Source organism: Microplitis mediator, chromosome 1 (assembly GCF_029852145.1).
Source record: "Microplitis mediator isolate UGA2020A chromosome 1, iyMicMedi2.1, whole genome shotgun sequence".
Classification (NCBI taxonomy): domain Eukaryota; kingdom Metazoa; phylum Arthropoda; class Insecta; order Hymenoptera; family Braconidae; genus Microplitis; species Microplitis mediator.
In genome coordinates this window covers 27,648,769-27,675,701 of record NC_079969.1, presented here as the reverse complement: position 1 = coordinate 27,675,701, position 26,933 = coordinate 27,648,769, and the positions used below count along the sequence as shown (strand labels likewise).

The window sequence follows — 26,933 nt, the reverse complement described above, 5'->3', positions numbered from 1 at the left end:
TATATTTACATAGCTCATAATTATTTTTTATTCGCGATTCCTGTCTATAGGACAAGACAACCCATTACTCTTCTCATATATTTTATAAATTTATGAAAAATCACCATGTAAATTAATTTCGATGTTCAGAAAAAAGTTTAGGAAAAATCCTTAATCATATTTACATTTTGATATTTACATACATATATATAAGAAATAAGCCGTTCACTTGGCGCGTCTCATCCCTCGTAGTTACCAAAATCGCCACACGAAATCTAACATAAAAACCGCGGTGAGTAAAGTACGTAGCGGTGGCGCTGAAATCGACTAGTAGTCACGCCGTTACTCGCTCGCGAGTTGTACTACCTCCAATTCCTCCGATCCGGTCAGCAAGCCGTCAGTGTGCCTCTGACAGCCGAGACGTCAGTGAGCAATAGTCACCACGAGTATTTAACTATTTTTTTTCCACAATATTTTTTTTTTAACTGACATTACGCCCACCGTACTACTAATCCGCGTGGCGCGTTCAACTGTCAAACGTTACTCATATTTTTTTTTATTACCCCAATAATAAAAAATTTTTTCTATATATGTAATTTATAATCGTTATTTTTAAACTTGTGATCAAACTGGATTACTCTTTTAATTTAATAGTTACGTAAAAAAGTGCAAGTGATTTAATATTAATAGTAATAATAAATATATAAAATCGTTATGGATTTTTAGTAAATAAATTTTTTTTTTGTTAATTAAAAATGTCCAGAGGATTTAATTTAATGAAATGTGCAGGGAGTGGATTTTATCGTGAAGATTTTAATTTTAAAAGTTGAAGTTTTTTTTTTTTTTTTCGATTTTTTACCCAAAATTATTTGGTATTTTTATACAAATTAATTGATAGTAATAATTATAATTATAATGATGGAGGCAGCAAAAGAAGCATTCGCGTCATGCAATTACGGTCTCGCTGTTGAAATGTACGAGCGGAGTATGAAGCAGCAGTCGCCGAATCTGGAGCTTTTGATTGGATATGGAGACGCATTGGCGCGATGTGGTAGAATTCGGGATGCAGTTGACGTGTTCGCACGTTGTGTGACCCTGGCACCGTTGCCCTTAGAACGGCTCAAGCATTTAACCTTAGCTCTGCTGGAGGATATAACGGGGGCCACACCGATAACCGCGGGGACAACGATGGCCGCGGCGACTGTGATGGGCAAGCGGCTCTTGTACGAGACATCCTTTTCCTGTCCCACGTGTGAGGGTACTCTTAGCCAACCGGTGACCAGCGGATGTGGTCATACCTACTGTAGAAACTGCTACGAAACAGGGAAATCCTGTCGCGCGTGCGGACAAAAGCTCGGTCCGGTCACCGAGACCAATGTACTTGTGCAGAGACTTGTGGAAAAGTGGTGGCCCAGGGAGGCCGAGGCCAGCAGGGCGAGGCACGAAGGTGATCTCCTTTTGAAGGATGGACATCCGGCTCAAGCTCTCGAACGTTACGATCTCGCAGTACGACTCGGTAAATATTTTTTATTTTATTTATCAAATAAATTTTATCGGTATTTTATCAAATTTACTGATTTTGGGTAAACAGAAATTAATTAAAAATATATCGCGTATCTGATCTGGATTTAAAAAAAAAAAGTTATTTCAATGTCAAGAGCAGTGAGATATTTATATAAATATACAAATGTTTTTTTTTTTTAAACCAGTACAATAAAATGTAAATGTTATTTTTTATACGTCTGATTAATTCGAGGTCGTTAGGCCAGTGTTTTTTGTACCGCGGAGGTCGTGGACCTCGATGCACAACGCATAGTTCTTTGTCTTAGTACACCGCGTTTTATACTACTTACATTTAAGCGGACGTATGCTACTACTACTTACTACTTACTACTTCATCTGTACACCACCCACTCTACCAAACCGATATAAAATTAAATTCGTAAAGATGACAAGTTGTTTTGGAGTACAGAAGTAAATAAGACGAAGTTGGGGAAAAAAAATTGGAGTGAGCAACTGACGTTTAATATGCGCATGGGCAGTAAACCACGTGGATATTGTGATTTAGATTAGACAATCACTAAATTGCTTGATAGCATTTAAAATATTTTATTTATTATTATTAATATTGATATTTATATTTCGTTATTTTATATCTTATCGTGACAAATAAATTATATATATATTGTATGCATTAAATATACAGATATATATTAATTTATTAATTTATCGAGACATCATACGTTGTAATTTATATTAATGAAAGTGCATTCTTTGATACTGATATCACAATTTTTAAATATTATTTTGTTGAATAAATTTTTTTTTTTATTTTCGGTAATTTTTTTATATTTATTATAAATAAATTAATTTTTATAACGTAAATATTAATGATACCGAAGTTAGCCGACGTCTAATAATTTATAGATTTTTTTTTTTAAAGGATAAATTATAAAAAAAAATATTTGAAAAAATTGCACGTATAGTTTTTTAAATTTTCTACATGTGCATTTTTTTAGTTTTTTTTTTTATTTGCAATTTATTTGTTGAAGAGAAAATCCAAAAAATTGTCAATTGTCTCATGATACTGAAGTTAGCCAACGTCTAATAATTTTTGAATTTAAAAAAAAATGATAAATTATAAAATAAATAAATTTTTGAAAAATTCCACCTATAGCTCCGTTAATTTTCTAAATGTGCATTTTTTTTTTTTTTTGTAATTTATTTGTTGAAAAGAAAATCCAAAAAATTGTTAATTGTCTCATGATACTGAAGTTAGCCAACGTCTAATAATTTTTGAATTTAAAAAAAAATGATTTGAAAAAATTGCACGTATAGTTTTTAAAATTTTCTACATGTGCATTTTTTTAATTTTTTTTTTTTTGTAATTGATGTGCAGAAAAAAAATCCGAAAATTATTAATTGTCTGTTAACTTCAGGATCATAAATAATTATGAAATTAATGATTTTAAAAAATGGAAAGGGACTTTATATATATATAATATATATAAAATAGTGTGTAAAGCAAGTTCAATGCACTCTGCAATGTATTACACCTGATAATCATTAAAACGCTATTAATAAATAAACCTTACGGTGCATTAAATATTTCAATGAAACTAAAAAATTTCCATTGGGAAATTTTTTTAATTTTTTTTAATACTCTAAAATATGCCGAAAAAATTTCACAAATCTTTTGTAATTTTTTCATCACGTAAAAAGCATGAAGGAGAATGTGAAAGAAAAATATTCCGACGTCTCGAGACCGCGGGTTGGAATAGCGAAAAAAGTTAAAAGAACAAAAATACCGGGTTGCAATCCAGTCTTTCTGAAATAGTGCAGCCGACTTAAAATATATGGCTGTGTAATTTGGTGTGTGATGTGTGGAGGTATGGGTGAGGGATGGTGTAGAGAAGTTTCAGCACGGGGATAAAAAAAAGTAATTTTTTAAATAAAAATAAATAAAAAGGGCTGCAGCTGCTCTTAACTCGTCGTTCGGTCGGCGCTTAAGTTCACGGCCAGTCTGACTAGCGAGCCAGTCTTATGTAACATGACGGGAGAAACTATACAACTCACATCAGTATAGATATAAAATACAATACCAAGCGAATGGAGTAGTATATATATATATATATATATATTTATATATAATAGCAGTAGTAGTAGTATATTATATAGAGAGATCAGTAAGAGTAGAGAGTAAAAGACCGGATAGCGAGAGATGAAACTTTGGATCCCCGATCTCCAGTCCTCAATTCCCGACCCCAGTCCCTCAATACCCTTGCGATACACAGACAGAGACATTGTATGGACAAGAACGCATACTTATTTGTTGTATTGCATTAACATTAACTGCTATGTATATTACGATACATTGTAAGTAACAAGACACGGTTGGTCGCGCACCAAAGAACAAAGAGGTTCGTCCAACGAACTCGTTATTTTCTTGTCTTGAGAATTTATCTCATGTATATGACCGCGTCTTTGTCTGGGTAATTAATTATTACATTACGATTAATAGTTGATGCCTGATACCGAAACAATGGGTGGCATGCATTAATGCATTCATTGCGCCAATATTTAATGTGCAGACACGTCAGAAATTATTTTGTCATGACTAGTACACCTGCATCATCGGATTTCGCGGTTTTTTATTTTGTTATGATTATAATTAGTCATGTTTAATTTTTGGGTATTAAATCATTGCTTGTTTGTATTATGAGATATTTATACTAGATGTATTTTTAACTGTACTATAAATTAAAGTTTTGATTTTTTAAGTGGATGATAGTTATTTATAATTTTTTTTTACTACCTTGGTCTTGACAATGAAATTTAAAAAATTTTATTTTTGAAAAATTGATAATGATAATTTTTTAAAAAACGATACATTTGAAAAAAAAATATTTTGAAAAATTGCACATGTAGTTTTTAAAATTTTCTACAGGCATTTTTTAGATTTTTTTTTTTTTTAATTAAATTGGTAAAAAAAATTGTTAATTGCTTGCTAATTTCAGGATCATAATTAAAAGTGATACTGAAATCAGCCGTCTAATAACTTTTGAATTTTTTTAAAAACGATAAATTAAAAAAACAAAATATTTTGAAAAATTGCACCTGTAGTTTTTTTAATTTTCTACAGGTGCATTTTTTTAGATTTTTTTTTTTTTTAATTAAATTGGTAAAAAAAATTATTAATTAATTGCTAACTTCGAATCATAATTAAAAGTGATACTAAATTTAGCCGTCTAATAATTTTTGAATCTTTTTAAAAACGATAAATTAAAAAAAAAAAAAAAAATTGAAAAATTGCACATGTGGTTTTTTCAATTTTCTACAGGTGCATTTTTTTAGTTTTTTTTTTTTTTTTTAATTAAATTGGTAAAAAAAATTGTTAATTGTCTACTAACTTCAGGATAATAATTAAAAGTGATACTGAAATTAGCCGTCTAATAATTTTCAAATTTTTTTACAAACGATAAATTAAAAAAAAAAAATATTTTGAAAAATTGCACCTGTAGTTTTTTTAATTTTCTACCCGTGTATTTTTTTTTTTAATTAAATTGGTAAAAAAAATGTTAATTGCCTGCTAACTTCAGGATCATAATTAAAAGTGATACTGAAGTCAGCCGTCTAATAATTTTTGAATTTTGTTAAAAACGATAAATTAAAAAAAAAAAATATTTTGAAAAATTGCACCTGTAACTTTTTTAATTTTCTACCCGAGCATTTTTTTAGTTTTTTTTTTTTTTAATTAAATTGGTAAAAAAAATTGTTGATTGTCTGCTAACTTCAGGATCATAATTAAAATCATCCTTTAAAAATAATTATCAAGCAATTAAATAAAAATTCCATACGACAACTATAAAAAAAATGTCTCACAGTACTCAGGATAACGGATTACTCACTGAAGTATGACGTTTCACGTCATCGTCCTCTAACGTTTATTATCTTTATTCTTAGAACCTAACGACTCATATCGCTCATACACCTCCACAATAAATAAAATAAAAAAAAAGTATTAATCACATTCTCTATATAATTTATCTGCAGATAAAAAATATGAATATTAATATGTTATTAAAATCCTTGAATAACAATATATTAATAAATATATAAATATATAATAAAGTAATATAACTTATAACAAATCGACCTTTTTAACAATCAGGGCATTTAATTAACCCACTTTGTTTCATAACAAACTTAACGTGACCTTCGAATACCCGATTATATCACTAGTTTCTTTTATTAAAAATTTTTTCTTCAATTTTAATATCACAACTCTCATACATTACGCACACATATATATGAATATCCATCTTCGTCAATTCTTTTCATCTCACATCATGTAATTCTTTATCGGTGACCATATTAAAAGTTATGTAACAAATTCTTCTCTTTCTTTCTCTTTTTTTTTAACTCCATTATTATATATATACATATATATGCATATACGGTATATAAAAAATACCTTGCTCCGAAAATTCTTCATAAAAAAAACACAAAGGGTTTCAATACGTAATAAATTATCAAAGTATTCTTATATAAGTAAAAAAAAAAATTAAGTGCATCTGCATTGAAAGCTTTACTTTAAAAACACCTGCGTTTATGTAATGAAAAAAAAGTGATTACATACTCACTACAATTTAAGTTAATTGTTTAAATAAATTAAGTTAATTAATAAATAAAATAATGATCGATAATTGTTATGTAAATTAAATAAAAAATTGATTACATAAAAGAATGTTTAAATTTTAAAGATACTTAGAACACTTGCGATTGATAAAATACCCGCGTGTTGTCTCTGAGCGCCAACGGGATGCTTTTAAATACGATATAGGATATAATTAACTTGGCGCATGAAACACTAAACTTTGATGATGATGACAAAGAAAATTAACTAATGATTCAACCTTTTATTTTATTTTTACACTGTAAAAAACCGGAGTGAATTGGGAAGTTTTTTTTAGCGGAGTGATCTCGGAGTGATGCGGATTTCATTTCACTCCCAATTCACTCCAGTCCGGAGTTTTAATGCTTAAATAAATTTATATTAATTTATATGAAACTGCTAAACAATATGTGTGAGTGTGTGTGTGCGAGTGTGTGTTTGGGTGCGTGCAGGTGTTTGTGTGCGTGTGTGCAAATGTATGCATGTGTGAAAATTTGTGCATGTGTGCAAATTTATGCGTGTGTGCAAATTTGTGCGTGTGTGCGTGTGTGCAAATGAGTGCAAATTTGTGCGTGTGTGCAAATGTGTGCGTGTGTGCAAATGTGTGCGTGTGTGCAAATTTGTGCGTGTGTGCGTGTGTGAAAATGTGTGCGTGTGTGCAAATGAGTGCAAATTTGTGCGAGTGTGTGTTAAATATGTATGTGTGTATGTGTGTGCATATCAGGTGATCAATAATGTAATACGCGAATTTTCACTTCGATTTTATTGAGTAGAGTTATATTTTATTAATAATATTTTCAAAACTACGCTCCGGAGTGAATTTCACTCCGGAAGGATTAAATTAATAAAAAAAATTTCTACTCTGCGAAAACTCCCCTGCGGAGTGAATTTCACTCCGAGGGGAGTGAATAATTAAAAATTCATTCACTCCGCATTCACTCCGGATTTAATCCGCATTCACTCCGCAAATTATTTACAGTGTATTAATTAACTTGTCTTAATTACTATTATTTTTTTTTTAATTTGGAAATGAATTAATAAATTTATTTTGGGTTTAAAAATTAAATTTGAATTATACAAATTTTTTTGACGTTACATAATTTTATATATCGTAAGGTCCATATGTGAGATCATATATCTTAGGTTTCATTGAGACTTTGTTACGTGGGATATTACGAAAAAAAAAAAAAAAAAAAATACAACCTTGATTTGGGATCGATATTGAGGAAAATATTTAAAAAGTTACATAATACTTATTTTTTTTATTTACTTTGTTACTCAAACATCATTCGTTTACTTTATTTTAAAAATCAATAACTAATTTTTTTATTTTGTAATTTAAAATAAATTAGTTATGTAAAATTGTTGGTGTTTTATAAATCAAGAGAGCAGATAATAAGTTTAATCAGAACACGTCAGTTGATATATATATAAGAGTATATATGGATATGAGTACTGAGTATTGGAGAGTTACTGGGTAATGTATCAAGTGCATGCATAATATAATAGTGGTAATGTTTCGCGGATAAAATGAACATGGAGAACAAGAAACACTGGGAGCTTTAATTTATTTGCGAGAGGAACGAGAGTAACGTGTCATGGCCACGAAAACAGAGGTGGAGGTCATTTTAGTCTTATTCTTTGTTGTCAGTATTTATTTTTCCACTTTTAAATAGATTTTATTTTAATTTTAAGCTCTTTAAAATAATGACAATAATATCGTCATATTTTGAATTAAAAATATATGATCCATATGATCCTGAAGTTAGAAGACAATTATGAACTCTAAGATAGCAGATAATTAGCAATTTTCGGATTTTTTTTTCAACAATAAAATTTACATAATAAATTAAAAAAAAAATAATAACTAAAAATATGCACATGTAGAAAATTGAAAGAGCCATAGGTGGAATTTTTCGAAAATTTTTTTTTTTTATAATTTATCGTTTTTTTTTTAATTCAAAAGTCATTAGACGCTGGCTAACTTCAGTATCATGAGACAATTAACAATTTTTGGATTTTCTCTTCAACAAATAAATTGCAAAAAAAAACTAAAAATATGAACATTTAGAAAATTAACGGAGCTATAGGTGGAATTTTTCAAATATTTATTTTTTTTATAATTTATCTTTTTTTTTTAAATTCAAAAATTATTAGACGTTGGCTAACTTCAGTATTATAAGACAATTAGCAATTTTCGGATTTTTTTTTCAACAATAAAATTTAAATAATAAATTTAAAAAAAAATAATAACTAAAAATATGCACATGTAGAAAATTAACGATGCTATAGGTGGAATTTTTCAAAAATTTTTTTATTTTATAATTTATCATTTTTTTTAAATTCAAAAATTATTAGACGTTGGCTAACTTCAGTATCATGAGAAAATTAACAATTTTTGGATTTTCTCTTCAACAAATAAATTGCAAAAAAAAAAAAACTAAAAATATGCACATGTAGAAAATTGAAAGAGCCATAGATGGAATTTTTCGAAAAATTTTTTTTTTATAATTTATCGTTCCTAAAAAAATCCAAAAATTATTAGACGACTAACTTACGATCATAAATATTTCTTCATAAAAAAATGTATATCCGTAATTAGTTTTTTGTAATAAAAATATTCCGTGACTTATATTTGAGTTAATTGCTGGCCTACATATTTTTTAATAAAATTATTATTATTGTATGCACACAAAGAAAGTTTCCGCATCTCATTTTCTTGGGTTAGTACTTAAATGTCTTGGAAGTTTTTAATACAAAGTACACGAGATATATAAACATGAACTGACCTACTAGCCTCGGACAACCGAGTTAAACTTGCTGCAACAATTAATCAAAACGTGTATAATACCGTCGCCAATTTACCGCATTTCTACACTTTTTTTTATTGCATATTTTTCTGGCTATTTTATTTTTTCGAAATTAAATCCTACAATCCAATTTATTACTTAACGACGTCCAATAATTTATATTCAATTATTCTTACTCATAATACAAGTTAATTAATCGAGTCTGATTAAGATTATAAAATTAATTATTTTTTTTTATATTTTTAAGCATAAAGGCATGACATAAAAATATCGGAATGTTAATGTGACAGTTGTTAATAGATTGAATCTTAATCCGAGGAATGTCCGTGACTACCACATTGTAAATTCGCGGTTAGGTTTGATTTTATATATATGTATATATGTGTGAATTACGTAAGAAAATAACCTAAACGAAATCCGATGGTTTTATAGACGATTCACACAATATATGTCACGGTAAAAACTCGGACCCAGCTTTTGCGCAAAATCCATACCGCCCCTCAACTTCAGGACTTTGAATCAAGGACAGCGTCTACATTCTGTGAAATCAATGAGCCATGTTCGAAGGCCAGTTAAACATTTGTTTAACTAACAAATATTAAATAAATTATTAAAAATAATTTATCACGCTGTAAAAAACTGGAAGTGATTACGGATTTTATTTAAATCTGAATTCACTCCGAGTTCCGAAGTTTTGAAAAAAAAAACAGTCTGATTTCGGAGTGATCTAGATTTTATTTCAATCTGCATTCACTCCAATTCGGAGTTTTATTTCACTTCGATTTTAATATTAAATCTCTGAATCGGAGTGAAATTTACTCCGAAGGGGAGTTTGAGTTTCATATTAAAATAAACTCCCCTTCGGAGTAAATTTCACTTCGATTCAGAGTTTTAATATTAAAATAGTCCCCTTCGGAGTAAATTTCACTTCGATTTTGAGTTTCACGTTGAAATAAATTCCCCTTCGGAGTCAATTTTACTTCGAAATCGAGTTTCCTGTTAAAATAAATTCCCCTTCGGAGTAAATTTCACTTCGATTCAGAGTTTTAATATTAAAATAGTCCCCTTCGGAGTAAATTTCACTTCGATTTTGAGTTTCACGTTGAAATAAATTCCCCTTCGGAGTCAATTTTACTTCGAAATCGAGTTTCCTGTTAAAATAAATTCCCCTTCGGAGTAAATTTCACTTCGATTCAGAGTTTTAATATTAAAATAGTCCCCTTCGGAGTAAATTTCACTTCGATTTTGAGTTTCACGTTGAAATAAATTCCCCTTCGGAGTCAATTTTACTTCGAAATCGAGTTTCCTGTTAAAATAAATTCCCCTTCGGAGTAAATTTCACTTCGATTTTGAGTTTCATATTAAAATAAATTCCCCTTCGGAGTAAATTTCACTTCGATTTTGAGTTTCATATTAAAATAAATTCCCCTTCGGAGTCAATTTTACTTCGAAATCGAGTTTCCTGTTAAAATAAATTCCCCTTCGGAGTAAATTTCACTTCGATTCAGAATTTTAATATTAAAATAGTCCCCTTCGGAGTAAATTTCACTTCGATTTTGAGTTTCATATTAAAATAAATTCCCCTTCGGAGTAAATTTCACTTCGATTTTGAGTTTCATATTAAAATAAATTCCCCTTCGGAGTAAATTTCACTTCGATTTTGAGTTTCATATTAAAATAAATTCCCCTTCGGAGTAAATTTCACGTCGATTCAGCATTTTAATATTAAAATAGTCCCCTTCGGAGTAAATTTCACTTCGATTTTGAGTTTCATATTAAAATAAATTCCTTTTCGGAGTAAATTTCACTTCAATTTGGAATTTCATATTAAAATAAACTCCCCTTGGGAGTGAATTAAACTTCGAGGGCATTAAAGAAACAGTCATCAGTTTCGCATTCACTTTGAATTCACTCCGTATTCAGTCTGCTAATTTTGTACAGGGTAAAAAAATTAATTTAATTATCACAGAAAAAAAATTTACTCCTGATTAACAAAATCATTTGATCGAAAAATATTTTTTTAAGATGAAAAGACTAAAAGTGGATTCGAACCGCGGATTTTTTGTTTTTACCAGACGGATGGTCTTGATCACTAAGTAGCCGCGATCATATTTCTTCCCATAATAATAATATATAAAGATCGATGACTAAGAACAAGATGTTAAAAATGACTCAATGATTCGTATAAAAAAAATCTATTTGAATTTTATTATTTTATATTTTTGGTTTTATTTATCCGTTTATTTAGCGGGTTCTGAGAAGCAGAATGTCTTTAGAAGTAAATAACCAAATTTATAGTACATTGTTATAAAGTTAGTTTGGACAGATGCCAAGGAGAGCAGTTTTAATAGTCCAATAAATAAAATTGTTTACAATGACAGGAAATTTAAATGACAGAAAACTTACGCAGTTATGTTATAACTTACTACAAAGTTACGTTACTTATTTCTACATACAGAATCAACCAAAAATATATACTTTTATCGTTAATAATTATCAACAATATTAATCATCAATTATCATAAATATAAAAAAATGATGTAATAAAAGTATTTCAATAAATATTACGTATAAATTCATTGAAGGACGTGTAATAATTACGAAATTATAAATACGTAACGTCTGAGAAAAGTAAGACACAAAAATTACCTAAAATATATATAAATTTATCAATGTCTCATATATTAATATATCTAATTATATAAAAATAAACTACAAATTAATTTGATAAACTCGTGGGTTATATAAATGACACTCGAATTCATATGAGCCCTAATTGATTCAATCGATATGAGATGTGACTTAAGGCAGATATAAAACTCGTTAAAAATATATACATATATAGATATATGTTTAACACAAGTGAGATTCTAAATGAAAAGTAACTTGGAGAGTTAATGCAGATAAGATAAGACAGTCACGTGTTTCTTATACTCACTGTCAAACTCTGTTATGTAAACTATGTTGGGTCCTGGCAAAATGCCATCTATCACACTCAGATCTAGTTCCTTTTTACACTCTACAAAATATATGCTATTTTTTCTTTCATATATTTATTGATTCAATATTTTTTTTATTCTATCAAATTTTTTATAATAACTATAAATACTGATTCGGAGTTTTCAGACAACTAACAATTTTCGGTTTTTTTTTCAACACTAATTTAAAAAAAAAATAGAAAACTAAAAATATGCACATGTAAAAAATTTTAAAAACTAGAGGTGCAATTTTTTCAAATCTTTTTTTTTAATTTATCGTTTATAAAAAAATTCAAAAATTATTAGTCGCATAATAACGATTCGGGGTTTTCAGACAGTTAACAATTTCCGGATTTTTTTTTCCACACTAATTTAAAAAAAAAAACTAAAAATATGTACATATAGAAAATTTAAAAAACTATACGTGCATTTTTTTAGAATTTTTTTTTTTGTAATTTATCGGTTTTAAAAAAATCAAAAAATTATTAGACGTCGGCTAATTTCAGTATCATAATAAATAAATTTAAATAAAATTAAAAAATGATAAATTCATAGTGAGGTGATTTAATTTTGACCATAAATTGGACGTTTTGTCCCTTTATTGGGAAAATAATTCATTTAAAAAATAATAATTTGTAATAACCCTTAAGTAATTTAGTCATATGGTCTATATAAATTGTTAGATATCAATTGCGATGCTTAATATAGTACAGAGATCATATAATATATGTACACATATATATTCTAACTCAGGAGAATTAACAGCACGTACAAAAGAGAGTAATAAAGATTCAGAGCAAAAGTAAGATGAAAATAATAGATATATATGACAACATCAGAAGAGTAATTCGGTGTGCGTGAAATTGAATTTAAGCTGGATACATAAGTCAGCTCGAGATTGTATAAACGCCGGACCGGGACTCCGGACTTATGAATCATACTCCAATCATTCTCGATTCTGTTATGCAATTTCTGAACTGCCTATTTATATCTTGCTCAACAATGGTTTCAATTGTTAATTTATTTAACCAAAATATATTTCCCTCAAACGAGTCTCAAAAATAATTATTTGTTTATAACCAGTGCCGATGGTTGGCGGGATAGAATGGAGGTACCGTTTTTGGGCACGAAAAATTAAAATAAAATAATTTCCAAATTATGCACCGACGTAATTAATTTTTAAAATGAATTCAGAGACACTTTTACCAGACGGTTGCAATAAAAATTTAATTTTTACTGTTTCGTTAATTAATATAAAGTATTAAATGTCCAAAAATGGTACAGTGGCCACAAATGGCACTTCTACCCTATTTCTAATCGCGAATTAACTGAGTAAAAATGAATACCAGACACAAAATATCGTACTATTAACCAAATCTATCCTCTCTTAGCGATCACGCTAGTATATATATATATTGCGTAACGATAGATTTATATAAATGGTTACGTTGACACTAAAGTCCCAGCCGAGCGAATAGAAGCGCGTGCTGAGTAGTCACTCGTCCACGCCGCTCTGCTATACTTGTTATTATCTAACGAAACATCCATAAAACTTAAATTCAATAATAAAAAAAATTTTATTTAATTATTCCGACATTATATCACTATCAATATATACGTTTATTTTATAACTAGACATAAAAAGTTTTATTTTATGATTCCAAATTAATTCCAAACGATGAAAAATTTTTGAATAAAAATTAACGGATGTAAAATTGAAAGTTTTTAAATAAAAAATGGAGTTTAAGCTGAACAAATAAAGTTATGTGTTGACCAATCAGAGCTGCTGGAGATTTTGCCTAATAAACGGTCCTTCGGATGGTCCGTATTACCAGTCGTTGTCTCAATTACATAATAAAAACCGATTATGTAAGATTCTAGTATAGACTATAGTGTATAAAGTAGTATATATATATATATATATATATACATATAGTTAAGTATATAGTCGAATAGAAGGTATATAAAATAGAGAATAGGAGGCAAACGTCGCCACACATAAACGTGTTGTGTGGTGGCCGATGGCCCGTAACTACAACTCGTCACTTGGATAAACATTTGATCTATTATGTTATGTTACACTCTGGCTTCGTCACTTGTACACGTCAATTGTCTTTAAAAATAAACTGATATCAATAGATTTATCTATTTTTATTTTTAAAACCGATAACATTTAATTCACTTTTTTTTATGGAAAAATTTTTTTCCCCAGTTTTGGACACTTTGATAATTTTAATTAATTAATTTATTAAAGACGCAATGACTTAATTAATTTTTACAATGGCTACACAGATACTTTCATCTCATGAGTGTGAATGTAGCAGACATCAGACAAATTTAAAATTATTAATCGAGTAAATAATTAATAAAATAAAATTTGAAAAAAATGCGCATTCAAAAAATTTTTAAGTTAATAAGTGCATTTTTTGTACATATTATTTTTTTAATTATTTATAATTTTAAATTTGTCTGATGTCTGCTACATTCACACTCATTTTATCTCACTGTTAAATTGGAAATTTTTCTTTACACTTTTTCATTAATTAAAATTAAGTATTAAATGTCCAAAAATAGAGTAGTGGCTACAAATGGTACACTGTAAAGAGCGGTGTTAAAATAAAATAACACCGGTGTAGGCGGTGTTAAATCGGTGTAAAATATCTGAAAAATGGTTGACCCTGCGGAAAAACCCAAAACTTCCCGCTGTTTCTGAGCTCAGGGAGCTGAGTTTAGAATTTCTCAGACGGCGATTCTAAAGTAAAATTTTTTAACACCGCGAAATTTTTTTAACACCGGCGACGGTGTTATTTCCCGTACGGAAAAAGTATATATTCGGGCAAATCTGAATATATGAGACATATATTCAATTTTGCCCGTATATATAATTTTTGGTATCAGGCGTTTTGAGCACCTGACAAAATATCCCCGACAAAATATCTCCGGACAAAATATCCCCATGAAAAGAAAGCAAAAATAGTGAAAAAAGCCAAAAAAACTGATACAAAACTGGGGATATTTTGTCCAGAGATATTTTGTCAGGTGCTCAAAACACATGGAACTATAATTTTTTCGTACGGGTTTAACACCGAAAATTTTAACACCTACACCGCTTGGACTTACCCCGGTTTTTTTACTGGACTCTACCCTATACTTATTAAAAAAAATATATAATTGTTATCATGTAACAATGAGTAATGATATAACGTAACATAAAAATTCCGGCATTTGAAACTAAAGAGCCAAAACATGAAGTAGGAAGTTAGTGGACTCGAGTAGAGTTTATGTAATTAAAGTAGGTAATTTTTTCTAGCTTAATTATTTTTAAATATTAATTGAGATTCATGTGAAGTCAACTGATAAGAGGCTTCTTGTGACTGGTAAAAAAAAAAAAATATTATAACGGAGATTAAAGTGATTAAGAGCCGATAGGAATGAGAGGAAATATTAATATAAAAAAATAGAAATAAATAATATAAAGGCAAGAAACTTGAACGAGATTCGAGAAATATTGAGGTCAAGGAGCAGACGAGTGTCATCGAGAAAGCTGGTGGACGTGCTCGTGAGTAGAATAGATCAACGAGTGGGGCCTTCATGGAACTAAGGCTGAGGTACTTGACCGTGAAAAAAAAAATCATGACTAAACAAAGCTGGGCACTGTTTTTTTTTTTTTTATTATCTACCATTCAATTCCTTTTTAATTTATAAGTATATAATTTATAAATTACTGAGTTGTGTTATTATTTAATTATTTTGTTAATTTATTGTTTATTGTTATTAAATAGGTGTTTATTTTTTTTTTATTCTAAAAAAGTTGTGAATACTTTTTAAATTTAATCACGTCCGGTTTCCTGCCGTGATAAAAATTCTAGTATATCAATGTGACTAAAGGAGACAAATAAAAATAGTTTTAATAATAATAATATACCCTCTGCGAATATGGAAATTAGTTTTGTTTCTAGGACTTAAGTTTTTTTTTTTTTTTTATTACTGACGTTTATAAAAAAGTGGGTAATGATAATATTTTAGCATTGCAAATTTATAGTGGAAGGAAAAATAAATATATATTATATTTATAAAATATTGGACTGAGTTTTTTAATTATGAATAAATTTTAAGAAATTAGCGGATCAAAAAAAAATTTTGATATTTGTTATTCTATTGAAGATTTATTGTAATTTTCAATTACTTAATATTTGAGAAAATAAAATAATTTTATTATAAATTTGACATTACTACGAAGTCTTGATACCGGAATTAATATTTTTTGCCGATAGAATACAAAAAAAATATTTTTTAAATATAGTGGATTTAGTCTTAATGACAAAAAAATAAAATACAAACAAAATTTCATTAAAAAAAAAAATGTTTGAATTTATGTCCCAATTCCAGCCATTGTAAAAAATTCGCGGATTAAATCCGGAGTGAATGAATTTTTAATTATTCACTCCCTTCGCAGTGTAATTCATTCCGAAGGGGAGTTTTCGCGGAGTAAATAATTTTTTATTAATTTAATCCCTCCGGAGTAAAATTTACTCCGGAGAGTTTTGAAAATATTATTAATAAAAAAAAACTCCACTAAATAAAATCGAAGTAAAAACTCGCGCATTACATTACTGATCAGCTGATACGCACACACACATATTCAGACACACACATGCACACACACGCACTGTTTAACAGTTTAATATAAATTCATTTAAATGTTAAAACTCCGGACTGGAGTGAATCGGGAGTAAAATAAAATCCGAGATCACTCCGCTAAAAAAAACTCCCAATTAACTTCGCATGCCGAGTGATTTTTTTTTTTACTCCGGAACTTCAAGTGGCGGAGTGAATGCGGAGTGAAATTAAATCCGGATTCACTCCCGATTTTTTACAGTGTAATCAAAATATTAATAAAAAAAAATTTAATTTAGACACAAATAAAATTTTAAAATGGGAGATGAAAAATAAAAAAAAGTTGAATAGTTAGAGTGTAGTTATTGCAGCTGCAATGATACAGATCGCATCGTGATTCGGTGTAAAAGCAAGTGGAAGAGGCATATATAGTATCATATAATATAAATACTTATAATAGTATACGTGAGTACAAACAGACTAACGTTACGTAAAGGTCGGTTACCCGGCCACGTACATTCTGATGGCATGCCTACTCTTCTCACTTGCTCATCCAATCATTCTCTACATTTTATTACTCTTTACATATAATAATAATAATAATAATAATAATAATAATAATAATAATAATAATAATCCACCAGTTAAGTGTAATATAGACTATCCCTTCCTTATACGAATTACTGGGCCGTAGACTTACGAAGGTCGTATGAACTTTCATACTACCCATCTTTTCAGTCCAATAATAATACATTGTAGCAAAGTACTTGATGTGATAATAGTAAAATACATCAAAGACTGTACTTGCAGCACTTTACTACTAAACTTTTAATCACCACTTGCTCTAAACTATTTACTATAAGAGTTTGAGCTTTTCTTTTATAGATTTACGGTAGCTCGTCTCATAAATCTTATTGTTTGAGACAAGAATGCTCCTTGTTACTTTACGAGTCGCAGACAAATTAATTTTAACCCAGACATTAATTAAATTTTAAATCTTAATACTACATTTCAATTGTTTGGAATTTAATTTAAAAAATTAAAATATATGTGAAAATTTTTTCCGATAAGTTGTTATTATTAATTAATTAATTGATAAATATAATCGATTTATTGTATATTTAATTGTATCAACAAAATTTTTTTTTTTATTCAAATGATTAAAAAAAATGCAATATTAAGTAATAAAATAAATATATGTTTGAGCAAGATGTCTAATAATATAACACGATAGAATTAAATAGAGGATAGTGTGTATGTTGTACTAAGAGAGTATGAAATAATGACGGGTATAATTTGCACGAGAACGTCAATTTAACGCTTCGATAATATCGACCTCGACATTCGCGCGAAAGCTACTTAGGTTCGATGTACTCCGGTCAATGTAGTTTTAATGTCACTATTTCTTACAATCTCTTTGTGTGGATTAACGAAAAAATATATATAAATTTATATATGTATGATACTGAAGTCAACCGACGTCCAATAATTTTTTGATTTTTTTTTTAGACAATAAATTATGAAAAAAAAAATATTTGAAAAAATTGCACCTGTAGTTTTTTAAATTTTGTACATGTGCATATTTTTAGTTTTTTTTTTTTTTTTGTAATTAAATTGGAGAAAAAAAATTCAAAAGTATGATACTAAAGTCAGACGTCTAATAATTTTTTGATTTTTTTTTTAAACAATAAATTATAAAAAAAAAAAATTTGAAAAAATTGCACCTATAGTTTTTGGAATTTCCTACATGTGCATATTTTCAGTTTTTTTTTTTTTTAATTAAATTGTAGAAAAAAAATTCAAAAGTATGATCTGAAGACAGACGTCTAATAATTTTTTGATTTTTTTTTTTAAACAATAAATTATAAAAAAAAAAATATTTGAAAAAATTGCACCTATAGTTTTTGGAAATTCCTACATGTGCATATTTTTAGTTTTTTTTTTTTTTTTTTGTAATTAAATTGGAGAAAAAAAATTCAAAAGTATGATACTGAAGTTAGACAACGTCTGATAACTTTTTGATTTTTTTTTTAAACAGTAAATTATAAAAAAAAAAAATATTTGAAAAAATTGCACCTGTAGTTTTTGGAATTTCCTACATGTGCATTTTTTTAGTTTTTTTATTTTCTTTAATTAAATTGGAGAAAAAAAACCCGGAATTTTTAAATGTGTTAAATTCAAAATCATTATATATGTAGAAATATTTTGGGAGGGAATTTTTTTTTTTCATCTGTTCAATCAATAAACTGCTGAAAGTAATGAATTTCGAACAATTAGATTTAATGAAATCCAAAGAGTTTATGACGAAATATTGTGATTGGTATATAACAGTTAATGTAATTGGTAACCAGTTATATATTAGTAGATAAAAGTATCTTGTGAAATACCTGGACCAAGTGGAACGATAAGTAACAGTTTGTTACGCAAAGTTACAAGAGATATTATGAAAGTTGGTTTACTATTAAAACCAAACAGGATAATAATAAAACAATGCATTGTATTGCACAGATATCGCCCCCATCAATTCTCTTTTATTGTACTGCTGTTAAATTTAAATTTTATATTTATACTTTTCAATCAACTCTTGAGTTGCTGCAATGCCCATTAGATATTTATATATTTATTTAACAAATATAATAAACATGGTAATTATGCCGTAAAAAATTCTGTCATTTCCCAGTGACATTTTAGATGATAATTTTTTTAATTACCTCTGTACATATTTATTTTCTCATCACAGAAACAAAAGCGAAATTAGTTGAATATTTAATTAAAATTTTATGATAGTAAAGTTAGCCGACGTCTAATAATTTTTGGACTTTTTTTAAACAATAAATTGTAAAAAAAAATTTTTTTGAAAAAATTGCACCTGTAGTTTTTTTAATTTTCTACATGTGCATATTTTTATTTTATTTCTTCGCAATTTATTTGTTGAAATACGAAAATTCAAAAATTTTTAAATGTCTGCTAACTTCAGGATCATAAAATTTTTACTAACTTTTTTTTTTATTAAAATTTAATTCATTTCATTTTTTCTACTCATTGGATCAATAAAAAAAGTATTCAAATTTCAATTAAAAAATTAATTAAAATCACCGATTTTTTAAAAAATTAGCGACTTTGCAAATTTCAAAATTTTTGAATTTGAAATTAACCGGGATTATGGAGATGTTTTAATTTTTTTTAACAAATCCGCGAAAGGCTCGATGAGATTTGAAAAAAAAAATAATTAAAAAATTGCACCTGTAGTTTTTTAAATTTTCTACATGTGCATTTTTTTAGTTTTTTTTTTTTTCGTAATTAATTTGTTGAAAAAAAATTCAAAAATTTCAGGATCTCAAAAAAAATAGCGGACATCTCGAAATTACATGATACTGAAGTCAGCCGAAGTCTCAAAATTTTTGGATTATTTTTTAAGCGAGAAATTATAAAAAAAAAAAATATTTTAAAAAATTGCACCTGTAGTTTTTTTAATTTTCTACATGTGCATATTTTAATTTTTTTTTTTTCTTTAAATTAAATTATTAAAAAAAAATCAAAAAATTTTTAATTGTCTGCTAACTTCAGGATCGTGAAATTACCAAATTATTAATTTAATTAATAAAGTAATTGATAACTGATTAATTATCGTTCTTAAATTTTTTTTTCAGCGCCCAACAGTCCACTGCACTTTAGCAATCGAGCCAACGTTCTACTCATCTTAAACAGGCCGCAGGCATCACTAAACGATGCCGATCACGCCGTACGTCTCCGACCCGACTGGGGAAAGGTAAATTAAAATTACAAAAAAAAAACCTTTACTTGAACCTCTAAATTTTTCCTCTTAATTGATTAACTAAAGTGCAATACAAAAGTGTCTTTAATATTTATAGCAGAATTAAAGATATCCGGTTTTATAACTGTTATACAACTTCCGTCATCATAATCAGTACCGCGTAACCTTAGTCATACTCTATTGACGCGATTAATTTGAAGCTGTACATGTAATTGAAGATATTTATTGCCATATGAATTTATAATTTATCAAACATATTTATTCAATATTTTATAATTCAATTTAAATCCACAACTTGCTCGTTAACAGAAAAACAAATTTTATTTTCACATATTTATTTATATTGCAACTATTCTGCAAATCTATTCGTTATTTTTTACACTTCAAGTATTTCAAACATTACCAACTTCAGGAAAATAATTATTAAAAAAAAAAATAGTAATAATAATTCTTTCATCATCTAAATAAATCGTAACTCACTCAAGATTAAAATCAATAAATGACGTAATGAGTGTATATGAAGCAATAACATTTGCGTGGTAACGACAATAGTGTACTATATTATAAAGTACATATGTAGTTATGTATATATATTTAACAATTCCGTACTGTTACACCATATTTTATCAATAACACGATTTTAAAAATGATTTAGATCTTATGAGCTGTTACATATTACAGTGTAAGAAATCGGGAGTTAATTCGGAGTCATTACGGATTTTATTCAAATTCGAATTCACTCATATGGAGTTAATAGGGAGTTGGTTTTTTGAGCTGAGTAATTTTGGAGTGATCGGAATTTTATTTCAATTTGCATTTACTCCGAACCAGAGTTTCAGTTTAAAAATAAACTCCGTTTCGGAGTAAATTTCACTCCGAGGGATTAAGTAAATAAACAGCCTTCACATTTACTCCGGATTTAATTCACGTTCACTTCGCAAATTTTTTACAGTGTAATTTATTTAAAAATAATTATATTATTACTAGGGTCAGGATTTTGTTGTTAGTTTAAAAATAATTAATACTTAGTGGTGTGAAATTTGTTAAATTACGGGAAAAATATTGGTCTTATTAAAATATTTTTTAAACAAAAGTTGTAGGAAATTTAATTTTATAAAAAAAATGTCTCTTATAATTTTTTCTTAGGACTAATAACAAAGCCGTAATTTAAAAATAAAGATTTTCATGATCAACAAAAATTTGAATCATTCATTATGAATCTTTATTTTTAAATTACGATGAAAATATTGATCCTATAAGAAAATTATAAGAGACATTTTTTTTAGAAAATTAAATTTCCTACAACTTTTGTTCGAAAAATTTTTTGCTAAGACCAATATTTTCGCCGTAATATCAAAAATTTGAACTACTCATTTAAAAAATGAGGCAAAAATTTTATGTCTAATTATTACTGTCAAAAATTTGCGGATTGAATGCAGATTAAATGCGGAGCGGATTACTGTTTATTAAAATAATCCCCTCGGAGTGAAATTTACTCCGAAGGGAAGTTTATTTTAATATTAAAACTCTTCTAAAAAAACTCCCTATTTACTCCGTATACGGAGTGATTTTTTTTTAAACTCCAAAACTCTGATCAATGGAGTGAATTCGGATTTAAAATCCATAATCACTCCGAATTCACTCTTGATTTTTTACAGTAAATTATTATTATTATTATTAATTTTATTTTTATTATTATTTAGGGTCACTATAGAAGAGGAGTTGCATTATCAGCTCTTGGAAGGCATGAAGAAGCTTTTGTAGCTTTTTGTACTAGTGTAGCTATTGATAAAAATGCTCAGAATATTCGTCACGAAATAACAAGAGTAAGTATATAAAATTTTTATATATATTTATTAATACTTTAATTATTAACCGATAATTAAAACCGACTATTAAATAAATAAATTAATTAATTAATAGGTATTACATCGTGTGTTATTAAAATTACGTCGAAGTACAGTAGCGACGCGAGGACCATACGTTTTTACTGAAAGTAGTGTAAGATTAAGAAGAACTCGTGATCATCACCATCATCATAATCACCACTACCACAATAATTATCGCGCATCACGAGCTTTAAATTCAAGTCAACGACATCGACGTCCGGCCCTTAATTCATCAGACTGTGAAGATAATAGTAGTAGTGAAGAAGAATTTACTCAGGTAATTAATTATATTTATTGTCAGTTTATTTATAGAAACAATAAATTACTATTAATTGTTTAATGATTAACAATCATGTCAATTATTAATAAAGTTAAGTCTCGTGCGCGGCTGCGAGATTATCGATTTCACTAGAGCATACCATGTCATACTGTCTTTGTCACCTTTCTTCCTTTTGCTCTCTGATATCAATCAACGTTTCATTATTATTATTATTATTGTTTTTTTTTTTTTACTAATAGCAGTAATAACTACAATATTTTTTTTATTACAGGCAATATGCCGGAGGGTAAACAACAATATACCTCAAGGCAACGTTAAATTACATATTTTACTAGACCGTATTTATCAGGAAGTCGAAAAATTAAAAAGTAAGTTAATCAAATAAAATTTTTAGCTTTACACTGTAAAAAATCGGAGTAAATTCGGATTCTATTTAACCCTAATCCGGTGTCGCTGTTTTTAGCAGCCGTAAACGTTTAACATGGGTCATTAACTTCCGCCGCTTATTTTGTAAGGAAAAATCTGAATGAACTCGTAGGTCTTCTTTGGACTTCTATGCGCCAGAGTTGCTGCCAGCCCCGAAAAACTTTTTTTCAATAAAAATTTTCATCAAAATTCGGAGGCATGATGGCTGATTACAGTAATAGAATATTTCGACACAAACAACTCATGTTCCGATTAGGGTTAAATTTAAATCCGAATGTACTCCGTCGTTTGGAGTGAAAAAAAATCACTCTGCATATGGAGTAAATAGGGACTGTCTTTTTATCGGAGAAATTTGGATTTTATTTATGCACCTGAAGATCGGAACGTTTTTCACGCAACGAAAATCGAAATAATTTATGAAATTTGTATCTAAAGGCGACTTAAGGGATAGTTGGGGGCCGGCCTGTAATTTTCGGGTGACGTGAAAAAAATTTCCGAAATCTAGATCCAGTAGATTTTTTACTTTTCATTTCTTTTTTCTTATTTTTGTTCCGCGAGAAACGTTCCGATCTTCAGGTACATTTTTATGTCACTCCGATTTGAAATTCAAATATTTAAATAAACATCATCCTGAAGTTAGCAGACAATTCAAAATTTTTTGATTTTTTTTTGAACAATTAAATTTTAAGAAAAAAACAACTAAAAATATGCACATGTAGAAAATTTAAAAAACTACAGGTGTAATTTTTTCAAATATTTTTTTTCTTCTAGTTTATCGTCCAAAAAAAAAAATCAAAAAATTATTAGACGTTTTCTAACTTCAGTATCATACTTTTGAATTTTTTTTCTCCAATTTAATTAAAAAAAAAACTAAAACTAAAAAAATGCACATGTAGAAAATTTAAAAAACTACAGGTGCAATTTTTTCAAATATTTTTTTTCTTCTAGTTTATCGTCCAAAAAAAAATCAAAAAATTATTAGACGTCTGCTAACTTCAGTATCATAAATAAACTCCCCTTCGGAGTAAATTTTACTCCGGATTTTATTCGCATTCACTCCCAAATTTTTTTACAGTCTAATAAAAAATAAAAAAGTTATATAGAATAATTGAAATATATATGTTTTAAATTTGTAATAGGAATTGAACCGATGCCAGCTGAAATTTTACTTCCGCCATTGTCAGGAAGTAATGCCGTAGCTACAGGTGATTTGGATTGCATTTTGTGTTGCCGTTTATTATGGAAACCTGTTACAACACCTTGCGGACATACATATTGTTGGATGTGTTTAGATCGATGTCTCGATTACTCATCAGCATGCCCACTGTGTGTTACATCTCTCGCTGATGTAATATTCCCTCATTTACTTACTTATTAATTAAATAAATAATTAATAGTTATTATTTCTGAGTGAATATTTGAATAATAAAATTGAAATTTACAAAATTTCAGTACTTGGCAAGCAACCAAAAGACAGTAACAGAGTTTATAGAGAAAGCATTGAAGACAATAGCGCCAACGGAATATTCATCGCGAGCGACTAATCATAGACTTGAATTGATCCAGGACTTGGGACTTTTAGGCAACAATCAGCACAACATCGCGGTGTTTGTCTGCACAACAGCATTTCCGTGTGTCGCATGCCCGTTGTTTGTTTACGAACCGCGATACAGACTGATGGTACGACGTTGTGTTGAGAGTGGGGTCAGGCACTTTGGCATTGCCGCTTGCCTCAATCGCGAAGCCACAGGTAGCAAAAGGTCAGTAATTATTTTTAACTACTTCATTTTATTTAAGATCTTACTTTGTATTCATCAGCTAATCATATAAATACTACTACTATTATTAATTAATATGATTAATTATAATAATTTATGAAAATTATTTTTTTTCGCGGTTGAAAAAAATTTTCTGACTTAATTTTTTTTTGTTTTATAGGTACGCGGAGTATGGAACGGTTTTGGAGATAAAAGATAGAGTTTTAATGAAAGATGGATGTAGTATTTTAAGCACCATGGGCGGAAGAAGATTCCGAGTGCTATCTGGCGGTGAGAGAGACGGTTATGATACCGCGGAAGTTGAACTAATTCGTGATTCACCGATTCCATCAGAATCTTTGTCGACTGTTAGAGACCTTCATGATAAGGTTTGTTGATAATTTATACATGATTGTTTATAATTAAAATGCTAATGAATCAGAACTTTTAAAAAATTTGACGTACCTGAAGATCGGAACGTTTTTCGTGGAACGAAAATAGAAAAACAAGACGAACAGTAAAAAATCTATTGATCTAGATTTTTGAAATCTTCGCATAGGTTCTAGTATGACAGCCGAAAATTGCAGGCTACCCCAACTACCCCTTAAGCAGTCGAATTACATGAATTTTTTTAGTTTTCGTTGCGCGAAAAACGTTCCGATCTTCAGATACATAAAATTTGAGCCAGCAAAATTTTTGAGTAGACTGAAAATTTTTTTAATTTATTTTGTCACTCAAAAGTTGTGTGGGTTTGAAAAAAATTTATGGTCTGATTAGTGACTATTGAGAGCATGATATAAAATTTATCAATTATCGATTAGATTTTTTTTTTTTAATTGACAATTTAGTCTAAAAATTTTGTTTGAGTTTTTGAGAAGTCTAAAAAATTCAAAAGCTCAGATTTTATTTTATTACCTTCCGAGTAATAAAATTTATTTTCAACTTTAAAAAAATTAAATTAGAAAACTTTTTAAAATAAAAAATATCAAACTTCGAAAAATCAAATTTTTTGAATCGATGTATTAAATTTGATATTATTGTTGATTAAAGGTATGGTCAAAAGGTAAAAAGTGGTGGTCAAGTGTATCAGCAGTCCAACAGGAAGAAATAGAACGAGTATTTGGCGTAATGCCAGGACCCGAAGAAGACTGGATTCGTTTACCAGACGGTCCCTCGTGGACGTGGTGGATACTGGCGATATTGCCACTCGGACCGCAACTCCAGGTCGGCATTCTGGGCACCACCAGCCTGGAGAAACGTCTCAGGGCCATCGAAAAGACTTTGAACCACATGGAGAAGAGACAATTAACAATAACAGCAGCTCCTGCCGAAGACACCACCACGTCTTCGAGTATTTGCCAAGACGACAATGATCTTACTCACTCTTCTGTTTCAGTCATGCACTCCTAATGCCCAACAATAACTAATTACTCTCTTCACAATCATTACTCTTAACTAATTAACGTAACTTTTATTCTGTACTATTACAGAATAACATTTTTTGTCACATTTATACAAGCGATAATCAGACTGACAATAGCTTCGATATTTAATTAAAATTTATTAAATTATTTTATCTATCTCGCCATAAAAAATAACGACTACTCTTTTATTCTCTTAAATAATAATAGATAAATAAATAAATTGCTATCTTTCTCATAAAAAATGTTAAACATTCGATGAAACAATAAATAAATAATATATTTATTATTATAATAAATGTTTTAAAAATAAATATATAAAAAATTAAATTAAATGGGATGACAATTGTCGATAATTAATATGTTAATTAATTAATAAGATTAATAGACAAAAAAAATAATTAAATAAATGAATGGTACAAATTTAGTGAGACATATCGAAAATATAAATTTTAAATTTATTTATTTTTAAAACATTTACTATAAAAAAAAAGAAAAAATAATAAACTGCTAATGCAATATGCAAATCTGTTCTTCCATAATTACATATTTACATTTACAATTTATTATTATACTCAATATCTTTATTACGTCTATAAGATATTAATAATAATTATTATTATTATTATATATTATATGTATATACATATTTCTATGTATACATGCGCTTGATGCAACTACCATTAAACTGGAAGTAATTTAATTGGTAATGACACAGTTTTTTTTTTAATCTATACATAAATTTATTTTTAATAATGACATTCGATGAAAGTTTAGCCAAGTAATTAATTAATTAATAATAAATTAATTTTTTTTAACTTTTTTT

The 26,933-nt window shown here is 28.2% G+C and overlaps 1 protein-coding gene across 1 annotated transcript; it reads left to right on the top strand.

The window, feature by feature from the left end:
• The first annotated feature begins 368 nt into the window (after positions 1-368).
• LOC130668997 (LON peptidase N-terminal domain and RING finger protein 3) lies at positions 369-26,314 on the top strand. Its single transcript, XM_057471631.1, has 9 exons — positions 369-1,495; positions 20,210-20,328; positions 22,038-22,160; positions 22,258-22,500; positions 22,775-22,871; positions 24,069-24,277; positions 24,382-24,689; positions 24,868-25,075; positions 25,737-26,314. Exons 1-9 carry the CDS (start codon positions 895-897, stop codon positions 26,094-26,096), a joined length of 2,268 nt encoding a protein of 755 aa, XP_057327614.1. The 5' UTR covers positions 369-894; the 3' UTR covers positions 26,097-26,314.
• The last annotated feature ends 619 nt before the right edge of the window (positions 26,315-26,933 follow it).